General features: G+C 37.3%; 1 protein-coding gene across 1 annotated transcript in view; it reads left to right on the top strand.

The window, feature by feature from the left end:
* The window catches only part of GPC5 (glypican 5), a gene marked incomplete at its 3' end in the record, with an annotated part of 683,933 nt that overhangs the window by 234,080 nt on the left and 426,702 nt on the right, over positions 1-23,151 (top strand). The window contains exon 3 of the mRNA XM_007466019.1: positions 20,852-21,540. Within this exon, the coding sequence (XP_007466081.1) occupies positions 20,852-21,540 (689 nt within the window). The remainder of the gene's footprint in view (positions 1-20,851; positions 21,541-23,151) is intronic.

Raw genomic sequence — 23,151 nt, 5'->3', positions numbered from 1 at the left:
GGGGGGGGGGGGGGGGGGAGAGAGAGAGAGAGAGAGAGAGAGAGAGAGAGATAAACAGGTGAGTAAAATGAGGAATGGTAAAATCAAGTGCTAGCAATGGTAAGATAGCAATAGCACAGCAGCAAAGTATTTATTTCAGTCTGGGGAGAGATTTTGGAAGAGGTAACACTTGAAGAAATTAAGAGAGAGAGAGATGAAAGGCAGAGGCAGGAGTGTGCCAAAAGAGAAGGGAATACAGGCACACCTTGGAGATATTGTGGGTTTCATTGCAGACCACTGCAATAAAGCAAATATCGCAATAAAGCAAGTCACACGAATGTTTTGGTTTCCCAGTAAAAAAAAGTTATGTTTACACTCTACTGTAGTCTATTAAGTGTACAATAGCATTATGTCTAAAAAAACCAATGTACATACCTTAATTAAAAAATAGTTTATTGTTAATAAATGCTAATGGTCATCTGACCTTCAGGAAATCCTAATTTTTTGCTTGGTAGAGAGTCTTGTCTCAATGTTGATGGCTGCTGACTGATCAGGGTGGTAGTTGCTAAAGGTTGCACTGGCTGTGACAATTTCTTTCTTTTAAATTTGTATTGGATTATAGTTGATTTACAACATTGTGTTAGTTTCAGGTGTACAGCAAAGTGAATCAGTTATACGTATACATATAGCCACTCTTTTTTAGATTCTTTCCCCACGTAGGCCATTACAGAGTATTGAGTAGAGTTCCATGTGCTCTACAATAGGTCCTTATTAGTTATCTATTTTATACATAGCACTATGTATATGTCAATCCCAATCTCCCAATTTATCCCTCCTGCCTTTCCCCCTAAGTTTGTTTTCTATATCTGTGACTCTATTTCTGTTTTGTAAATAAATTCATTTGTACCATTCTTTTATTTTATTTTTATTTTATTTATGGTTTTTGTTTTTTTTTTGCGGTACGTGGGCTTCCCACTGCCGTGGCCTCTCCCGCTGCGGAGCACAGGCTCCGGACGCGCAGGCCCAGCGGCCACGGCCCACGGGCCCAGCCGCTCTGCGGCATGCAGGATCCTCCCGGACCGGAGCAGGAACCTGTGTCCCCTGCATCGGCAGGCAGACTCCCAACCACTGCACCACCAGGGAAGCCCTGTACCATTTTTTTAGATTGCACATGTAATATCATATGATGTGTCTTTCTCTGTCTGACTTACAGTGACAGTTTCTTAAAATAAGACAGCAATGACGTTTGCCACATGAATTGACTCTTCCTTTTACATACGATTTCTCTGTAGCCTGTAATACGGTTTGATGGCATTTTAACCACAGTAGAACTTCTTTCAAAATTGAAGTCAATTCTCCCAAACCCTGCTGCTGCTTTATCAACTAACTTTATGTGATATTCAAATTCTTTGCTGTCATTTCAACAATCTTCCACCAGGACCTCCACCAGGAGTAGATTCTACCTCAAGAAACCCCTTTATTTGCTCATCCATAAGAAACAATCCTCATCGAATAAAGTATGATCATGAGATGCAGCAGTTCAGTCAAATCTTCAGGCTCCACTTCAGATTCTAGTTCTCTTGCTGTTTTCACCACATCTGCACTTACTTCCTCCACTGAAGTCTGGAATCCCTCAAAGTCATCCACGAGGGCTGGAATCAGCTTCTTCCAAACTCCTGTTAATGTTGATATTTTGACATCTTCCTGAATCACAATGTTCCTGATGGCATTTAGAATGGTGAATCCTTTCCAGAAAGTTTTCAATTGACTTTGTCCTGCTCTATCAGAGGAATCACTCTCTATGGCAGTTACAGCCTTAGGAAATGTATTTCTTAATAAGACTTGAAAGTCATAATGACTCCGTGATCCATGGGCTGTCATTATTAGAATGAATGTTGTGTTAGCGGGCATGAAAACAACACTAATCTCGTTGTACATCTCCATCTGAGCTCTTGGGTGACCAGGTGCATTGTCAATGAGCAGTAATATACATTTTTTTTACATCTTTATTAGAGTATAATTGCTTTACAATGGTGTGTTAGTGAGCAGTAATAGTTTGAAAGGATTCTTTTTTTCTGAACAGTAGTTCTCAACAGTGGGCTTAAAATTTTTAGTAAACCATGTTGTAAACAGATGTGCTATCATTCAGGCTTTGTTTTTCCATTTGTAAAGCACCAGCAGGGTAGATTTAGCATAATTCTTAAGGGCCCCCGCGTTCTCAGAATGGTAAATGAGCATTGGCTTCTAAAGTCACTAACAGCATTAGCCCCTAACAAGAGAGTCAGTCTGTCCTTTGAAGCCTTGAAGCCAGGCATTGACTTCTCCTCTTTAGCTATGAAAGTCCTAGATGGCATCTTCTTCCAATATAAGGCTGTTTTGTCTATATTGAAAACCTGTTATTCAAAGTAGTCTGCTTCATTAATTATCTAAGCTGGATCTTCTTGGTGACTTGCTATAGGTTCTACATCAGCACTTGCTGCATCACCTTGCATTTTTATGTTATGGAAGTGGCTTTTTTCCTTAAACCTCATGAACCAACAACCTCTGCTAGCTCCCCACTTTTCTTCTGCAGCTTGCTCACCTCTCTCAGCCTTCATAGAATTGAAGAGAGTTAGGGCCTTGCTCTGGATTAGGCTTTGGCTAAGGGAATGCCATGGCTGGTTTGATCTTCTGTCCAGACCACTAAAACTTTCTCCATATCAGCAATAAGGGTGTTTCACTTTTTTTATCATTCGGGTTTACTGGAGTAGCACTTTTCATTTTCTTCAAGAACTTTTCCTTTGCATCCACAACTTGGCTAATTGTTTGGCACAGAAGGCCTAGCTTTAGTTTTATCTTGGCTTTTACATGCCTTTTTCACTAACCTTAATCATTTTTAGCTTTTGGTTTAAACTGAGAGACATGCAACTCTTCCTTTCACTTGAATGTTCAGAGGCCATTATATGGTTATTAATTTGCCTAATTTCAACATTGTTGTGTTGTGTGTCAGGGAATAGGGAGGCCCGAGGAGAGGGAGAGGGTTGGGGGACCAGCTGGTCAGTGGAGTAGACAGAATGCAAACAACATTTATCAATCAAGTTTGCTGTCATGTGTGGGTGCATTTCATAGCACCCCAAAACACTTACAATAGTAACATCAAAGATCACTGATCACAGGTCACCATAACAAATATAATAATAATGAAAAAGTTTGAAATACTGCAAGAATTCCCAAAATGTGACACAGAGACACAAGTGAGAAAATGCTGTTGGAAAAATGGTGCTGACGGATTTGATTGACCCAGGGTTGCCACAAACCTTCAGTTTGTCAAGAAAAACACACAATATCTGCAAAGTGCAATAAGTGAAGCACAATAAAATGAGGTCTGCCTGTATAAACAAAGTTGTGTTCGTCATCAGACAGAGATAGGGAATCAAGAAGGATCTAGATTTTTAGATACTCTAATCAATGAAATGATTACTTTCTTATAGGCAGTAAAAACTAATGTACTAAACTAACTGAAATATGTCTAAGGAAGTTAGATAATTTTCTTATTTTCTTGGGTTTTTCATTTTGATAGTCTCCGTTTGGGAGAGAATATAAAATATCAAATGCTTTCCAAAGTCATTTCCCCCCATTTCCTCTGGTTTGTGGGATGTATAAGTCTGTGCTTGGACTTCCCACTGGGTGACAGCACTGGTATGAGTGGGAAAGGAGAACACAGGACAGAGCGGATCAGCTAAAGAAACACTTGCAGAGCACCTCCTATGGACCAGCCCAGAGATACTTGCTAGAGATACCATCATCCTCATCCCAAGAAGCTCACAGCTGAGTTGGGAAGAACAAAGAATGAACAAAGGATAATGATGCAATAAAAAAGTACTCCTGGGCAGGTATTGCCTCATGTGTGCACAATTCCAAGTGGGTAAGAGTTTCTGTGCTAAGTGACAGTTCTGCCCCTCTGCATTCCTCCTTCCAAGCCCCAAAGAAACAAGGGTGACTTTTTCCTGTACCGGAGTTTAGGATCTGATTTTCATATTTTTCCTCCTTATAACCATGAGACTGAATATTAGGACTATTTTATGAAGAAATAAAAGCACTTCTTATTAAGTAATATAATCATAACACTTTATTCCACAGATTTCATATGAAAATCTCTAAAGGATCACTTCATCAGCCTTGTGATTGTGTTATTATACAAGTGTAAATGTGATTTATGTACCGGACATGGGGAAGAAAATTTAAGAGCAGATGAGAGTTTCATTCAGCGCTTTGTATTTCTTCTTTTATTTATTAAGAGAAACTAGTAGGCTGTCTGATAGGTACTATTCAAGGTCCTTTCAAAAGCTTAACTGATGTAATGCTAATGTTGACTCTATGAAGTAGATACTATTGCTGTTTTATAAAGAGGGACACAGGGACAAGGAAAAGTTAAATAACTTGCCTGAAGTCCAGGTGATAGGTGGCAAAGCCAGAACCGGAACCAAGGCAATGGCTGTGAAATGTACCTGGTGGCCTCTACACAACTACGTGGATATGTAAGTTGGAGATTACTACGGCTTCAGCCTCCTGGGCACACACCTTCTTTTAGTATCCACATGAAATGTGTTAAATCCTTACATAATTTCTTATAATAAACTTGAGACCCACCCCACTATTTGTAAGTGTTCCCACCTTGACACCTTGACAGCTGTCTACTTTCTTCCTTCCTGAAGTGGCTGTCCCTTCTTCACTGCCACATCGCAGGAGCAGAGAAGTTGACACTTTCTCCTTCAAACCTCCCAGTACATCATTAACCCACTTTTGCTGTATATAACAGAGCCTTACCGAAAGTTTGGGGATAGCGGGGTGCCTACGATCATAAAGCAGAAACTCCTGTTTCTAGACACTTCAGAATCATTCCTGTCGGTGGAAATTTCTTCCCAAGTCCTTTCATAATCCCTTGCAACATCCTGCCATTTTGCCTGAGACACTTCTTTTTGCACGTTGCTTCCAAACTGGAGCAGGCAGGGGCCACCCCAAATTCCTATCCCTTTCTTTTGCAGGAAATTTTCTAATATTTATTTTACTTTTTCTTCCATCTAGACAAATCCAGGGGACCTTGCACTTCACAATGAAAAATACAATAATGGTGCTTTTACTATCCAGATAGATCTGCACATCTATCAGGAACATAAGCACATAATTAGAAAGTAGTGTGTTATGTATCATGTGCAAAGTGATAGGTACACAGTGGTGTAACATGGCATCTACAGCTAGCAGCCTGACTGGGTCAGGGAAAATAATGCATAAGATGCCCTTTGCTCTGAAGGATGAATGTAACTGTTCCAGAGAGAAAAGGGTAGAAGAGGAAAGGGAATGTGTGACGGCTTAGAAAAGCAAAACGGCATCACATCTCTGTGTTCTGAGCGTCAGCTTTGTGTGTGTTGAAAGCAGAAGGGGATTGGAGGTAGAAGGAAGGGAGAGAGATGAGGGGCCAAGATGAGAGTGGAAAATAGGTCAGGCTCCACCCAAGAAAGAACATTGGATATCCCACTCCAGGTTTTAGACTTTTAGAAACACCAAGGCCACGTTTTACAATGCTTGTTAAAAACACAGATTTCCGGACTCCATCCCGACCTACTGAATCTAAAGGTCTTGAATGAATCAGAAACCAGAAGAAACTTTTATGCATATCAGAAACTCTGCTGTAAGAAATGGGAGCCTTTAGCTAATTCAGTGTTGCAGAATGCTAGGTCATACCTAGCACTGCAGACCCATATACTATAGAGTATATTGTATGTGTATTTAGAAACATAATGAAATAAATTAGTTTTTGTATAGCTTGAAAGCTGTGCGGTACCCTAGGTGGCAATTTGGAGTAGTTTAACTAGAAGAAATTATAATGTGTCTACTAAAATATCATCGGTAAAACTTTACCAAGTGTTTTTTTTTTTCTTTTATTCCCTCCCTCGTGCACAGTAAATCCTGTCTGAATAATTTACTCATTCTGGAACATTAAAACAGGCTTTGTGCTTTGAGGCTAACAAACGGTTTTCTTAACTATAATGAGGCTTTTGAAAATGCTGTGCCACAAAATTTATGCGGGGGAAAATGTGGCTTTATTTAAACTTCCAAGCTTGTATTAATGGTTTTGATGAGAAGCTCTTCTGTGGTCTGGTTAGAGCAGGGAGTGAGCTGGCCCTTTGCTACCTGAGGTCTAAGAGGGAGCAGTACTCTTTAAAGCTGTTGATGGGATCAAGGACACAATCTGTGTGTTTGTTTAAAACACTTCACTGTAGATGAGCAGGGAACAGCTTGTGTATGTGGAAGTGGAATCTGTATTAAAATTGAACATAGAAGAACAAAATGAAATGCAGTAATGACAAGTGTGAACTACAACATGAACAAAGGAGGAAAAGCTGTTGCAGTAAATAACGCTAATATTGTATTAGAGTTCACTGTAGAAAGACATAAGAAGCATCATGGCTAATAGATTCAAAATGAAAGAAATATACTGGGATTTAGAAGGATTGAGTGCAATACAGAGGAAATAAGACTCAGTCCTTCTGTTAAGGCTCAACATTGATTAGTATCTTCCTAAATGATGGGCTCTACTTTTTAATGCTTTTCAAATGTATGGCTACACCACACAGAAGCTATAATCAATTCCCAATAAAACAAATGAAAGAAAAAAAAAAGAAATAGATTTTAACTCTAGCTTTATGACATTTGATGCATTAGCTACAAGGGTACTATGTTTGGACTGAATTAAACATGGCAGTGGAACATGAGAACGGTTCTAGAACTTCTTTATCTGAAGGGCTTAATTGTATTTGTTTATTTTTAATAGGAGAGAGCTTAAAGTCCCTGAACTGATTATGGGGCATTTGGGAGATGAATTTTAGTACATCTATCATATTTTTTGTGTTCTTGATACACTGGTATTCCAAACGCTTTGACCTTGTTTGGTAAAATTGTAGCAATAAGCTTTACCAGTTTTATTTAACAAATATTTGGGGGTGCATTTGGTAGATTTTCATAAATAAAATCCATATTATGTCTAAAGTCATATCTTTGAAATCACAATTATTTAAATTTTAGATTTCTAAAGGTATCTTTGGAAGCACAATTAAAAAAATTAGATTTCCAACAAATTTATAAAGGGCTGTTAGCATCCTATAGGTAAATCACATAATTGTTACATCCTATGCTTTCTGCTTTTGACTATGTTACTTTTGGAATATTTTTCTGATAACATCTATGAAGGTAGGAATGGATGTTGTAGCAAAACAGACTCTTCTCGGTCTGATTGATTTTGTGCTTTATAACCCATTTCAGTTATCAAAAAGTATTGCAATTTTTCCTCCTGCTATTTGGAAAGAATGTAATGGTCTAAAAGATTGCCTGCCTTCTGAGGGAGTTACTCTCTTGTCAAGGTAGAAACAGTATATTAATTAAACTACCTGTAACTTTGGGATGAATACTTTCAATCCATTTCTTTCTCTGTTTGCTGGCGTGTAACCATGGCAAGCACTCAAACATGACACTTGGCAACACAATGCAGCAGATCTGGAGGACCGTGGCTAGGATGTTCTAAAATCAAGAGATTACAGGATGGAATTAAATTTTTTTTTTTTTTTAGTTTCCTAATGTTATAACATAAGGTGGTTAGACCTCATCAATATTTTACTTTAGTATGAATTTATATAATGACTATTCTTGTATTGCTCAGTGAAATTCCTTAGCCATTACTATAAAGCTAATAGAAACAAACAAATGTATTTTTAACACTATACTGTGGGAAAATATCCCAGGAACCATAAAATGGGGAAGATGTAAGATGCTAAGGTACATATTTGTACTTCACTATTTGGGGAAAACAAATCCATGAAAATTCTCTGGAAGAGTATATACATTAAAGATATTTCTTAGACCAATAAATATGATCAGTGACTTGCAGTGATTTGACATAATGAGATAAATAAATGCAATTAAATATAATGACAGGGGACTTCCCTAGTGGCACAGTGGTTAAGAATCCGCCTGCCAATGCAGAGGACACAGGTTCTAGCCTTGGTCCAGGAAGATCCCACATGGAGCAACTAAGCCTGTGCAACACAACTACTGAGCCTGTGCTCTAGAGCCCACACGCCACAGCTACTGAAGCCCACGTGCCTAGAGCCCGTGCTCCACAACAAGAGAAGCCACAACAATGAGAAGCCTGCGCACAGCAACGAAGACCCAATGCAGCCCCAAAATAAATAAATAAATGTATTAAGTAACTAATAAATAAATAAATATAATAACAGAGTAAATTGAACCACCACTATTTAGAGGATACTCTCAGTATTAGATGGGAATCATTTGCTTTTGTGAGTTTGTGGATTGTATAGAGCTGACTTTAAAAGGAAAGACTGAGGTCAGTATAATTATGTAGTTAGAGGGACTGTAAATCCAACTGATTCATTTTAATTCAGAATGCCACATACTACTTGACAACAGGCTTTTCTAGCACCTGGATATCCTTTTAAACATGTTTTAGAGATCCAGGAGTGTAAATAAAATTGCGTTGCTTTGCTCAGGTTTATGGGATTTGGACTTGGTCCTTGAGTGAACATTGTGTTTAAATAAATAGGTGAAAGGCAGGATGAAATAGGAATTAAAAGTCCCAGGACTTTGAGTCTGGATGCTTAGAAGGCTGATCCTAATATATGAAATAAGAAAGTCAGACAGATGCAGAGGAAAGTAGAAGGGAATAGTAGGCAAAAAGAGATCCAGGTTGATGTTAGGCATTAAAAAATAGTTAGGAAGTGTTTGCTTCAGCAACAATTCTCAAAGTGTCATCTGAGGCTCCTAAGATCTTTTCAGGATGTATAGGAGATCAAAACAATTTTCATAGTACTAAGACTTGCTTTGCCGATTTCTCTGTACTGGCTTTTGCATTGATAGGGCAAACACAATGGTGAGCAAAACTGTTGGAGCTTTAGTACAAATTAGATTAATGCCACCAAACTGTACTTGTAGTCATTGTATTCTTTACATCTACAAAATTGCAGGAAAAAAAAATACAGTTTCACTGAAAATGTCCTGATGAAGCAGTAAAAATTATTAATTTTGTTAAATGTCGACCCTCAGTTATATAATCTTCTATACTCTGTGTGATGACATGAAAATACATGAAGCCTGTCTTCGGCATACTGAATTATAGTGGCTGTCTTTTTCTAAAATTAATTAATTTATTTTTGGCTGCGTTGGGTCCTCGTTGCTCCGCGCATGCTTCCTCTAGTTGTGGCTATCGGGGACTGCTCTTTGTTGCAGTGCGAGGGCTTCTCATTGCGGTGTCTTCTCTTGTTGCGGAGCACAGGCTGTAAGCACGCGGGCTTCAGTAGTTGTGACACGTGGGCTCAGTAGTTGTGGTGCACGGGCTTAGTTGCTCCGCGGCACGTGGGACCCTCCCGGACCAGGGATCAAACCCGTGTCCCCTGCATTGGCAGGCAGATTCCTAACCTCTGCGCCATCAGGGAAGTGCTATAATGGCTGTCTTGATGAAAGGCACTTACACAGTTTGAACTGCAAGCTGAACTAGCCACTTTTTTTCGTGAAATACCATCTTTCCTTGAATGAAGATTAACATACAAATGACTATTCAGACTTGATAGTTGGCAATCATTTTCTCAAAAAGGAACAGAATGAGCTTGTCACAGCAAGGAAAACAACAGACAATATTTGTTGCTAGGGATAGAATTTAGACTCTCGATTGAAAATTAGAATTTTGGAAAATTTGCATCCTTCCCATGAGCTTGACTGATTTCCAATCCTTAAATACTTTTCTAAGAGATCAGTGGTAATATTTTTTTTAATTAATTAATTTATTTATTTTTGGCTGCGTTGGGTCTTCATTGCTGCACACGGGCTTTTTCTAGTTGTGGCGAGCAGGGCCTGCTCTTCCTTGAGGTGCTCAGGCTTCTCACTGCAGTGGCTTCTCTTGTTGCAGAGCACGGGCTCTAGGCGTGCGGGCTTCAGTAGTTGTGGCACGCGGGCTCGGTAGTTGTGGGTACGCGAGCCTCTCACTGTTGTGGCCTCTCCCGTTGCGGAGCAGCAGGCTCCGGACGCGCAGGCTCAGCGGCCATGGCTCACGGGCCCAGCCGCTCCGCGGCATGTGGGATCGTCCCGGACCGGGGCACGAATCCGTGTCCCCTGCATCGGCAGGTGGACTCTCGACCACTGCGCCACCAGGGAAGCCCCTGAACACATTTTTTCATGAAAAGAAAGGATTGACAGACAAAATATGATGATTTAGACCTGGGTACTGGCAGACATTTTCTCAAAGTTGACCGAGATGAGCCTGCCACTTCAAGAAAAACATCTTATAGCCTTGTTGCCAGTGCTTAACATTTGACCTTTCAAGAGAAAATTGGAATTTTAGAAAACTTACAGCTGTCACCATAAACTTGAAAGTTTCCTAATACTTACAGATATGATGACCTGTGTCAGCATTGGGAAAATATGAATAATGCATGAACCAATATTTTTCAAATGTCAGTGCATAAGTTACAAAATCACGCATGGATAACCAAACCATTTATAGTGAAATACAGACCAGTAGGACATTGCAGTTAAGTACTTGTCAGGCTTTGGTCAAGCACTTAATTACATCAAAGAAGAATGCTAATTATCTGGAAAGATGATTACATATATCATCATACAAGTTGCCTTCCTTCGGCAACTGTATGTATGTATGTGGCTGGATTTTTTCATATATCTCAACCAAAACAGCATATTGTAACAAATTCAATCCAGAAGCAGATATGAGAATCCAGCTCTTTTTGATTATTAAGCCAGATATTAATGAAATTTGCAATAATATAAAATAATGCCACTCTCACCCTAACATTTTTTTTTTGGAAAATAGGTTTTTTTTTCCAAAATATGTACTTTATTCTAATGTAGTAAGTTTGTTATGATTATTTTTTAAGTGTACTTAGTAAATATTTTAAAATAATTACCAATTTTTATTTTTAAAATACTATATATTTATAAATGCAACCCTCCAAGATAAAAGCACTACACGTTTCTCAGTAACTTGTAAGAATGTAAAGGAGCCTGAGAACAAAAACTTTGGGAATCACTGAGCAATGTATGTAAATTTCAGAATCATCAGCTTGGGGGTTTCATGTACTATTATTTGAGTGGTGTTATATTTTGAACAAGGTCATATGGAACAAGAACCATGGCTTTGAAAAATCTGGCCTAGGATTTAGAGGAACGAGTGAAAGAAAAACTAAATGTACTCATATAGGATGGAAGAGAATCAGTATCATCAGATTTCAGGGCTAGAGTAACCAGGAGAGTGTGAGCCCTGAGAAGAGCATTGCATTTGGTTAGGAAGAGGTTGCTAGAGACCTCTGAACCATGTCAGTGGCTCAGGACAACCCCTGATCTGACCCAGTCAGTTATTTCTGCCTGCCGAAACCTTCCACCCTTCCCTAATGGAACTTGAAGACTGTTACCAGCAACCATCCCTATTTCCTCAACCTTTATCTCTGAACGGAAGTTGACTTCCTTGTTCTAACTAAATCCTGGTGCATCTTCCTTTACAGTCTCTTGAAATATAAACTTTTTTTTTTTTTTGGAAGGTTGGATGTGGTAAAAGAGCAAGCAGTTTTTATTTCCTTTTCCACATGTCTTTGGTGATATAGATCTTACATGGTATACTTTTCAGAGATAAGGATGAATTTTTCAGTTAATAATTCCAAATATTAGAAAATACACAGCTTATTTGACTCCAACACAACACATGTAGGGCCTTCTCTTCATTTATTTTTGCTATAGTAATAGTGATAGTGTTGGTTAATGGTATTAGTTCATTTCCAAAAAGAGGAATAATTCTAGTAGCTAATTTGTATTATTCCACATAATGGCTCAATGTGCTAAATTAACAATGAAATCTTTGCATTTTATTCAGGTATATGAATAAAGTTTTGTTTTGTTTTGTTTGGGGCTTAAATACATACCAAACATCCCAATTTCAAATAATTGAAATAGACTTTCAGTGTATTTAAAAAGAGACCATATATCCTAAAGGTTCAGAACCCAAACTCTGGAGCCAGGAAGCTTGGATTTAAATCCATACACTTTCTATGTAAACCTTGAGAAATTCACTTACATTTTTGGTGCTTCAGCTTGATCATCTTTAAAATGGGAATAATAATAGCAATAATAATAATTATTATTTTTATTATTGTTCTTCTAATTATTGTTATTGTTAAGAGTATCCACACTATGAGTTGGAAAATCAAGTGAATTAATTTACCAAAAGAACTTAATGAAACATCTAGTTTATGATATGCAAGTACATGGCAGAAATGAGGGATTATTATTATTATGATTCTTTAATGTATTTCAAGCACTTTCCACCTGCAGGCGCTATGCAAGTATGTAGCTTGTACAAATTCATTTAACTCTCACAGCCACCCTATGAAATAGGTACCATTGCTCTACTCTTCTGATGAGAATAAATGAGCCATATGGAAATTAAGAAATTTGCAGTCACGCAACTAGTATTTAACTGGAGTGGACTTGAACCTAAACCTATCAGAATGTATTGAGCTCCCATGGGCCAAGGGTTGGGAGATATAAAGATGAACAGGACAAGATCCCTCTCTCAAGGGACCCATGACCCCTCAGAAAAGGCAGGAGGTTACAGCGATTCGTAAAACGTTTTCTAGCACAGGATGTAGGCGTAAGAGGAGGGAGAGTTCACCAGGTATCACCCTGTACTTACCCTATCCCACAGTCAGAACAGGTACTATCACATACATTTTATTAAAGATAAAATTGATGTTTAGGGAAGTTAAATGGCTCATTCAATCAGTACATGAAAGAGTCTAGGTTAGAATCATTGCCTCCTGAGTTTGCTAGTCAAAGGTAGACATTTTTGGTTTTCCATGATCAGTATTGTAATAGGCTGAATACTGGCCTCCAAAGATATCAGGGACTAATCCCTGGACCTGTAAATGTTACTTATAAGGAAACAAGGTCTTTGCAGATGTGATTAAATCAAGGATATTGCAATGGGGAGATTATCCTGAAATATCTGAGTGAGCCCTAGATGCTCAAATATGTCCTTAAGAGAGGGAGGCAAAGGAGATTTGAGATGTACACAAAAAAGACAGTGTGACTGTGGAGTCAGAGACTGGAGTTACTTACCCACAAGCCAGCAGCCCCCAGAAGCCAGCAGAGGGAAGGAACAGTCTCTTCTAGAGTTTCTGGAAGGAGCTCAGCTTACCCTATCTTGATTTCAGCCCAGTGGTTCTGATTTTTCTTACTTTTGGCATCCAGAATGGTGAGAGAATAAGTTTCTATTGTTTTAACCTACTAAATTTGTGGTAATTTGCTACAGCAGTCATAGGAAACTAATAGAAGTGTTCTCCATGGTTGGAGGAGGTGTGTGTTCCTTTATCCACATTGTTGCTCCCATTGTCCTCAAGAAAATTCCCCTTGGTACCTGCCAAAAGACTCACAACCTGCTAGCATAGTACTAGTAGCAGTACTAGTAGCTAGTATGTACTACTACATACTGTCATTTATCAGATTTCTGGTTATAATCTCTAACCAACTCAAGATTTTATTACTGACTTTCTTTCCATTAATTTCTCTTGCCATCATTCCTGGCTACCTCAGTCTCCACTGATCTATCCAATATTCTGGCCTCCACACACGCCCTAGTTCACATTATTTTTCTTATTCAAGGAATATTCTCCCACAGTTCCCATGCCCCCTCCCCGGTCATCAATTTTTATTTGTCTATCAGAGTACTCCTATCAGCAAATGAGCATCCAGTAAATTCTCCACCCTCAAAAAACCAGAAACCTTTGACCTCATATATCCCTTGGGCACCGGCCTTGGTTCTCTACATCACTTACAGGAAATATTTGCAAGAGCGTTGTCTATAGTTGCTTCAATTCCTGTTCTCTTTTGTGCTCACATTCTGCTGAGGTAGATCTTGTCAATGTCAGTAAGAGTGTCTCTCTTGTCAGTTTCCATGGTCAATTGTTAGTCCTCATCTCAGTTGACCTCTTAATAGCATTGAGATGATGGATTACTTTCTTCTACTTGAACCACTTTCTTCCCTTGGTTTCTTGCACACTCCACTTTCCTGATTTTCCCTTTCCTTCATTGCCTTCTTCCCATTCTTTCTGCTGGCTACCCTCCTTTTCCTGAATCTCTGCACTCTTCCCAATCTTCTCTCTTCGGGTTATTTCATCCAGCACCATGACTCATCAGTCTCAGATCTATATCACCAACCTCAACTCTGCCCCCCCCCCGCCCCCAGAGCCAAATTATTATTGTTTTATCTAACTGTGTATTGATAAATGTCATTTGAATTTTTAATTGGCATTATCAGTCTTAACATGTCCAAAATAGAACTTTTAATTTCTAACTCACACCGTAAACAGTGCATCCACGGTCTTGCTCATCTGAGTTAATGGCACCAGTGTACATCCAGCTGCTGAGGTACAGACTTCAGGATTATCCTTCATTTATCCATTTCCTCTACACCCTACACTTGCTGTACAACAGTAAATCCTTCTGGCTATTCTTCAGTACATATGGCCAGCACCATCACTTTTTGCAAGTTGGCCCACGACCACTGTAGTCCAGCCTTAAGTGCCTGTCACTCATCTTATTACTTATGTTACTGAAGCCCATTCCCTGGACTCCCTGCTTTCAGTCATGCCCCTGCCCCAACAGTTGATTCTGTACACAGCAGCCACTGTGATCCTTTAATATGCAAACCAGATCACATTTCTCTATGTTTAAAATTATTCAGTGGCTTCCCATTTTACATATTAAGCCCCCAAGCCCCTTTCCATGGTTTTGTGAGGCTGCTGTGATCTCTGCCTTTCTCTCCATCACTCACTGGTCTCCAAATCACACTGATTTAACTTTTGTTTTTTCCAAAGTCAACAAGCTTTTCACAGCTCAGAACCTTGCATTCCAGTTGCCCTGAACCTGCAAATCACTCCCCCGTCCTCATGGCTGGGTCTGTTTCATCATTGAGGTCTCTGCTCTGCACTGATTTTATTAGTTACACAAGTGCTTAATTGAGCTTAAATTCTTTGAAAAATCATAAATTGACTTTTAGGAAATAAATGATTATAAAATGATATTAGAAATAGATGTGAAACACCATGATGACCAAATTAATGGGGAGGGAAATGAGGAAGGAGAAAAGTTGAGAAAGCATTTTTCCATGCAGTGCTTATCCTAGGAGACCAGATTAATTACCAATATGTTAATTCTTGGTGATACAGATTAATATCACGCTTGCTATTTATTTGTATAGATGACTAATTTCTGAAGAATGATATTATAAATCATACTGCATAACATTTAAAGATATGTCATTAAATTAATATTCTGGAAAACTTAACTACACATGAAAAAATTGAGGAAATATGCAAATGTCATAGGGGTGAATTCAGTATAAACATAGACTGGAGAAATAGGTAATTGCTTCTTATAATATCTTCAGAGTAGTTATAATGATCTTCTGATAATTAAATGAATTACTATATGTGACTGTATTAAAATAATTGGAAGGCATTTTTGTAAAAAAAAAGTAGGAGGAATTACAGTTCATTGTAATGTGTGTGATAAAAACTGACTGAGAAATTGCTCTTTAAATGATCTAGCTATCTCTTCATCTATCTATAATGCAGTACAGAGGGATACATAGTTTTTGGCACAAACTAGCTCTAATGTAGCAGGATAGTAATGAATTATCTGTTGCAGTAACAAAATCTGTGAGTTGAGAATTGTAATGCACAAATATGTAAATTTACTCTAAAAATTTCTCTTCAACACAGATACACATTGTAAAATCATCTGATTATCCATGGTTGATATGATTTAATCTTTCTTCATCTTTTTCATTGCTATGTTTGAGGATGTCTGTGGCCTTAAATTATAATAGGCACTTCAAATTTTGTATCTTAAAATGTTCACATATAGAAAATTATAAAAAATATGAAAAGGGTCATAAAATGTCTGTTCATGTCATGCTGGGGAGGTTACTATAACAGTTATTTCATGATCATTAGTTTTGAAATCAACTTAATCTTTAAAGCAATAAAAGCCCCATAAATATTGTTTCTCCCATTGCAAAAAACCTACCTGCATGTAAATCTTCACTGACTTTTCAATGTGTCAAATTTGACTTCAAGTCAATATCACCTGATTTTTTTTCTCCACCAGTTTTATTTAAATTTAAATGCTTGATTTAAGCATCAGTAGTTCTTTGTACCTATAATAAAATGTCTCTAAAGGGGATGTGGGCTGGAAAAAGTTAATATAAAGTTTCGAGTCATAGGTGTTTTGTTGTTAAATTTTCACAGAATGTTAATGTTGAACATTTAAGTAGATGCATGGACACCAAGGGGAGAAAGTGGCGGGAGGGTGGTGGTGGTATGAATTGAGAGATTGGGATTGACATGTATACACTGATGTGTATAAAATGGATAACTAATAAGAACCTACTGTATAAAAAATAAATAAATAAAAAATTTTTTAAAAAAAGAAAATTTAAGTAGATGCAGATAAACTTCATGCATTCCAAATTCACTTTCTACTTAATGAGATAATACATAAATTAATTTTCTCATTAAAACAATTATGAGAAATTATGGGAGAAATTATGTTTTTATTCAGTCAGTAATTAGATTGTAGCTTTTAATTCAATCTACCACTCTTAGGCATTAAAAGGATAGTTGGAAGTTTCCTGCCTTGATAGACTCGATCTGATATCACTGAAAAGAAGAGCTTGTTGAAATTCTCAATGGAAAAACAACAAAAAGATCATTTTTCCTAGCCTATTTCTTAAATTCCTTAAGCAAACCTAACAAATGTTTATTCTAAATATATGTTACAATTTTAGGCACATCAATAAAAAGCTATTACTTGTATAGCTTGAGTAAGGGGTATTTTTTATTTATTAAAACTTGGTAATCAAAGCAACTGTATAGTTGCTCTTTAATAATTAAGCAGATCTGATTAATTATTCAGCACCCAATCTACCTTGGATTTATAAACGCTGGTTTTGTATGTCAGTTATTCTTTTTCAGAACTGCAAAATATTTTGTTCATTTGACAGTTCTTTTGACAAGTTTAAATTCTTGTTAAAATCATAATGTTAATTCCATAAAATGAAAGCACTCAACTTCGTGGTAAACATAGTAGGAGAACAAAATGATAGTTTAGCAAATTCAGAATTAATACAAACAACTAATTTTAGTAAATTCAACTTCTGATTTTATGAACTTTTTAGAAAAAATTACTAACAAAATTATCCAATTAGCTGGCTCCTAGATTGTTCAGTTACTGATATGTGTTTATATATTAAAATTTATGAAGTTATTAGGCCCAAAGATTCGTAGAAGTATGTTTATTCCTAAGCATTAAAGAATCAAATGTATATATTATAGAACAACTGTTCTCACCATTGACTGAATTTAAGAAATGTTTATTGATAGGATCACAAATAGACACATTCAAAAATACATAACATATGTTTAGGGAATTCAATTAACTGGAATATGTCAATATCAGATTTTAACACAGATTGAAAGAAAAATCCTTATATTGTGATGGGTTAATAGCATAGTGAAAAACTGTTGTAGAATAAATCTATTTTTAAAAGCCATTTGTGTTCAGTATTTAATCAGATGTTGATATCTGAGAGTGTGCAATCTCTTATTCAAAGGGTGGTAAAATCAATATATAGTTAAGAAAACTAAAATTTTAATGTATACAATATTAAGGGATAGTTTTTAAATATTGCTTTAATATGACTTCTTAATTTTTACCAGTTTTTTAGTTATTTTGTTTAAAAAATAAAACTAAATCAGAGGAAAACTAGTCTGAGGTAAAAATTATAGACCTTTTCAGAAATCTATTTTTTAATTATTAACTCAAACAGTAGTCAACTTAGTTTATTGCCAATAGTGCAGAGCAGCCTTATACAGAAATAACAATATTTAGAAATACTTTCCTCATTTTTATTTTGAATGGATGCTCCTAAATATTAAATATATTTTCAATATTGCTTTCATAAAATAAACTTGCAAAACTTATTAGTTATAGCATCTGAAAAGATAAATCCCATATATTCCTGAGTCGTCATAAATTATAACTTAATGGGAATGGAACTTATAAAGAAACACTTTATTTTTTACTTAAAAATTTTTTTTTAAAAATTGTGTGTTTGAACATCATTTAGAGTTGGCAGGAATCAGATGGAACACTTGTATTGCCTAGGGAAGCATTCTACATTAACTGTACAGGGAATCATATGGCAGGTATCGATGACAAATGTGGCTATAACACATACCTTAGAAAACCTGGTGGAAAGCATGTAAGAGTGCCTGTGATATATGGGTTTCTTTAAATCTATCCTTATCTTTAAAAAAAACCTAAATTGTTTGCAAACATTGCTATTTAACCATTATTGGTAAATAAAATCATTGCAGCTTCACAATTCATAGCCACAAACAAATTGCTGAGAAGAAAAATGAGCCTGTATTATTGAAGAAAAACATATAGTCTCAGCAGTTTTATTTTAGTTCCAACTGCAAAGGTTTAATTTCCTTTTCACACTCACTCCTGTTGGTCTGTGGAGACAGTGTAGTGGCTGAAATTGCAGCTTGGGGGTCAGACTGCCATGGTGGAATGCTTGCATAGAGAATGTGTCTCAGATTACCTGCAACTGCAGTGTTTCAAAACCTGGCCAGATCGAAAGAATCACTGGGGCTGCTTGTCACATAGAGGCTCCTGAGCCAAGACAAATCTACTGAGTTGGAACTCCGGTGCAGAGACCCAGTGATGTGTAGTTTCCCCACACAGCCCAGGTAATCAGGCCATTTTGGGAAACCTGGTGTTAATGCAGTCTCACTTGGCAGGGCAGCTAACCTGAATTGAAGCCTTCAGTCACCCTACTAATTCCATTCTTTCACACTTTCATTGAATACATAGTACGGAGCTTATTCTCTAGTGGGCACTGGAGAGGTGTGGGTAAACACAGGAGTCCTGCCTAGTTAACAGCCTTGTTTGGAGTGCTCTGTGTTGCAATAGAGTTGCAACATCCTTTAAAGCTGTTGCCTTTGATTGTAGGGTAGGGGCACTTTCTTAGTTCCAGCTGCTGTAACAGAATACAGTAGACTGGGTGGTAATTTATCAGGGTACCGGCAGATTCCATGTCTGGTGAGAGCCCACTTCCATGTTCACAGATGGACATCTTCTGGCTGTGTCCCCGTGTGGCAAAACTAGCAAGGGAATACTCTGGGATCTCTTTTGTAAGGTCATGAATCCCATTCATGAGGGCTCTGCCCTCACGACCTAATCACTTCCCAAAGGCCTCCACTTCCAAATACCATTACGTTGGAAATTAAGTTTCCACATAAGAAGTTTTGGGGGGACACAAACATCTAGTCTATAGCATGCACCTTGAAATACCACACTAAAGCCGGGAGCTCAAGAGGAATCTGTCTTGGAATAGAATCAGGATACATGGTATTGTATTTTATCTGTCTGTGTTCTTCATGAAATTTTTGTTTGTTTCTTTGTTTTTATGACATTATGGTATATTCATGACACAGTTTCACTTCATTAGTAGCTCTCCCCGCAACTCTGCTTTTATCATTTCATTTTATTCTACTGTTCATCTCTTTTTATAATATACTCAGTGGTTTGATTGCTGAATTATTGTGTGGTCTTTTACAACCTAATTTAAAATAACTGCAAGAGTGGGGTTACAGGAGATAATTTTATTGATGAATTTTATAATTAATTATATATCGACACAGTCCAGTATCATATTTAGGCTAATTATAAAATGTAATTACTAGGATATCCAAGGTGGTTGGCTGCTGTCTAAAGCTATCATTTTGAAATACAATTTTCACTTGCTGATTACTATAACCTCCTTTAATTTGTGGATAAATCATTCTCTGTTCTTTCTGTGGAGAAATTGATTTGGAAGCATTCATTATAGAAGTAAGATAATAAAATATCCCACAGTAAAGTCTTTGAAGATAAGATGATTAAAACAACAGTTGATAGACAGTTCAGAAGGTGGTCACACACTTACTTATTTTCATCAGTTAATGCAACTTATGATTTTCCCACTGCTTAACAAGGTTTGACAATTTTAAGGATGGTTTAATCATGAAATGTTTTATTTTCTTTTTAATTTCAACATTCTGGAAGCCTGACAATTCTCAGGTTTCCCTTTGGGAATTTAACCTCTCCTTGTAGTAACTAGTCTATAATCTACTAGCTTACATTCTGAAAAAAAAAAAAAAAAAGAAAAGAAAAAAGTGAAATCATAAAAATACAGTAAGTGTTGAGTCAAATATTTAATGTCATTGTCTTTTATAAATAATGCTTAAATTTGAAAAAAAAAAAAAAAAAAGAAAAGAAAAAAGTGAAATCATAAAAATACAGTAAGTGTTGAGTCAAATATTTAATGTCATTGTCTTTTATAAATAATGAACTCATGATTGGAAATTGTTCTCTTAGTGACTTTTTTTTCTATCGTTAGCAGGTTATGAATGACTATGAATAAAATCAATAAGAATTTACTATACATGTAACTTCTTTTTGATTTCTGCACTTTTTGTGTTTGATCCTGGGAAATACATATCTATCAAACGTGTGTGTCGTGCACAGTGCCCACCTTCCACTAGGCATTATCCTTGGGAAGCTAACTTGGGTTTAGTAGGCTGAGCATTCCCATTTAGATTCTTAGGTTAGTTTTGCTGCATTAAGCTCATTTACTGTCTGGAGCAGATGGATGAACAGTGTTAATGTGAATACTAAGCCTTTTCATCCTTTACTTCTGCTTTTGTTACAGAAACCCTTGAAACTCTCATCAGACAAGCAGAAAATTACACCAGTATACTGTTCTGCAACACCTACAGGAACATGGCCTTAGAGGCCGCTGCTTCCGTCCAGGAGTTCTTCACTGATGTAGGGCTCTATTTATTTGGTGCAGATGTTAATCCTGAAGAATTCGTAAACAGATTCTTTGACAGTCTTTTCCCTCTAGTCTACAATCATCTCATTAACCCTGGTGACAGTTCCCTGGAATACTCAGAGTGCATCCGGATGGCCCGCCGGGACATTAGCCCATTTGGTAATATTCCCAAAAGAGTACTGGGGCAGATGGGGCGATCGCTGCTGCCCAGTCGCACATTTCTGCAAGCGCTGAATCTGGGCATTGAAGTCATCAATACCACAGACCATCTGCACTTCTCCAAAGAGTGCAGCAGAGCCCTCCTGAGGATGCAGTACTGCCCGCACTGCCAAGGCCTGACTCTCAGTAAGCCTTGCATGGGATACTGCCTCAACGTCGTGCGAGGCTGCTTGGCACACATGGCAGAGCTTAACCCACACTGGCATATGTACATCCTGTCATTGGAAGAGCTGTCGGATGCCATGCATGGGACATACGACATTGAGCACGTGCTGCTGAACTTCCACTTGCTTGTTAATGATGCTGTGGTGCAGGCTCACCTTGATGGACAGAAATTATTGGAACAGGTAAGCAGCCACTCAATGTTTACTGATTTCTTAGAACTCAGCAATTTGCTATATATTACATAAAGTGTGTGGATTATAAGCACATCATCATGTACTTTAAATTATGGCAGCTTAACAAGCTAATACTTTAGGAAATAGTAGGAGAATGCATGAGTTATCATATTCAATTCTAAATATATTTTACATCTTACATCAAAGTTTTGGTTAGCTAAAATACCAGTTTCTCCTCTAAGTAGAAGTCTTCTTATAGGGTTAGTTCAGTGAGGTAGAGAGGGCTCAGTTTTGAAATCAGGACCAGTATAGGTTTGATTCTGCTGTCTGCCGGTAATTCTCAAGTCCTTTAGCTTCTCTGAGCCTCAGTTTCCTCATTGATAAGAAGAAAATAGTATCGCATAACTTTTAGGGTATTCTTTTTTGGGAAGATAGGCAATCATGTAGGCATACTACCTAGTATGGTGCCTGGTACTCCAAAACTGGGTAGTTATTGTTGGCATTTCAAAAGTATTCGGCTTTAAAATAGAAAATGCCAGTTATATAGTCATTAAATGAAAACTTGATACCTTAGGTTTCAAAAGTGTTTCTTCAGAGACTCTCCAGAATCTGGCACAATCGTGGTGTGATGATTTTTTAAAACATGGTATATATGGCATCACAGTGCTTTCTTCCAGGGAGACTTTAAGAAACAAAATAATCAAATCAAAGGACATAAGAGTTTTCTATTTCACTCACCTTCTGTAGAACCATTTCAAAAAATATTCCCAGCCCCTTTAGTAATAGTTCTCATATCCCACACAGTGAAGTAAGACACGCTGTTGCTGTTTATCCTAAATCTTTTGTCCTGAAATAAAATTATACCCTTAGTGCCAACAGAATACATCTCCCCACCCTGGCACTGATTTACTGAATTAATAAACATTCTCATTATTGGCTTTGTAAGTCTGTTCCTTTCATTAATTTCTGTTAGAAATTGGATATGAAAATCTTTATGTCCAAGCACATACCCCACCTTTTCTTGCTAACTTCCAAGGTCTTTGCAGTACCTGTGTAAGCCAATATGGTACCTTTATGCAAATTAGAAATGGTGTCATCTTTCAGTGGATGTCATGCTATGCTGTGGCTCAGCAGGTCCAGCGTGAGCTGGATTTCACTTCTCACTCCTGATCCATTCAACTGGGTATCCTTATGTAGTCAACAAGGCTCCCAACCATATGCAGCGGTCCTGGTCTTTTTGCAGTATCTCATTCCTTTAGGGAGATCATACATGCACCAAAACTTTTGCAAGGGGTATAATAAACCAACTCAAAATGAGGTTTATCATAGACTTCTAACATTTCATGTATTTCATAGTTATGAGGAATAAGCATTTAGGTGCAGGAAACAAAACATCAATAATATTGAGTATCTCCAGAAGGAAAACAGGTACAAGAAATCTGAAACCAAGTCTAGATTTGAATTATTATATAATTTTGGACAAGCCATTTAACCTTTCAGGGCCAGAGTTTTCTAATGTATGTAAGTGAACTGATTTTTAAGATTCTTTTTATTATGTATTTTGGAGACCTGGAGGGACTTTTTTTTTTTTTTTTTTTTTTTGCGGTATGCGGGCCTCTC

This window comes from Lipotes vexillifer, unplaced genomic scaffold (assembly GCF_000442215.2).
Source record: "Lipotes vexillifer unplaced genomic scaffold, Lipotes_vexillifer_v1.1 scaffold256, whole genome shotgun sequence".
Taxonomy (NCBI): domain Eukaryota; kingdom Metazoa; phylum Chordata; class Mammalia; order Artiodactyla; family Lipotidae; genus Lipotes; species Lipotes vexillifer.
The sequence above is the reverse complement of the archived record's forward strand: the minus strand, read 5'-3'. Positions and strand labels throughout refer to the sequence as shown.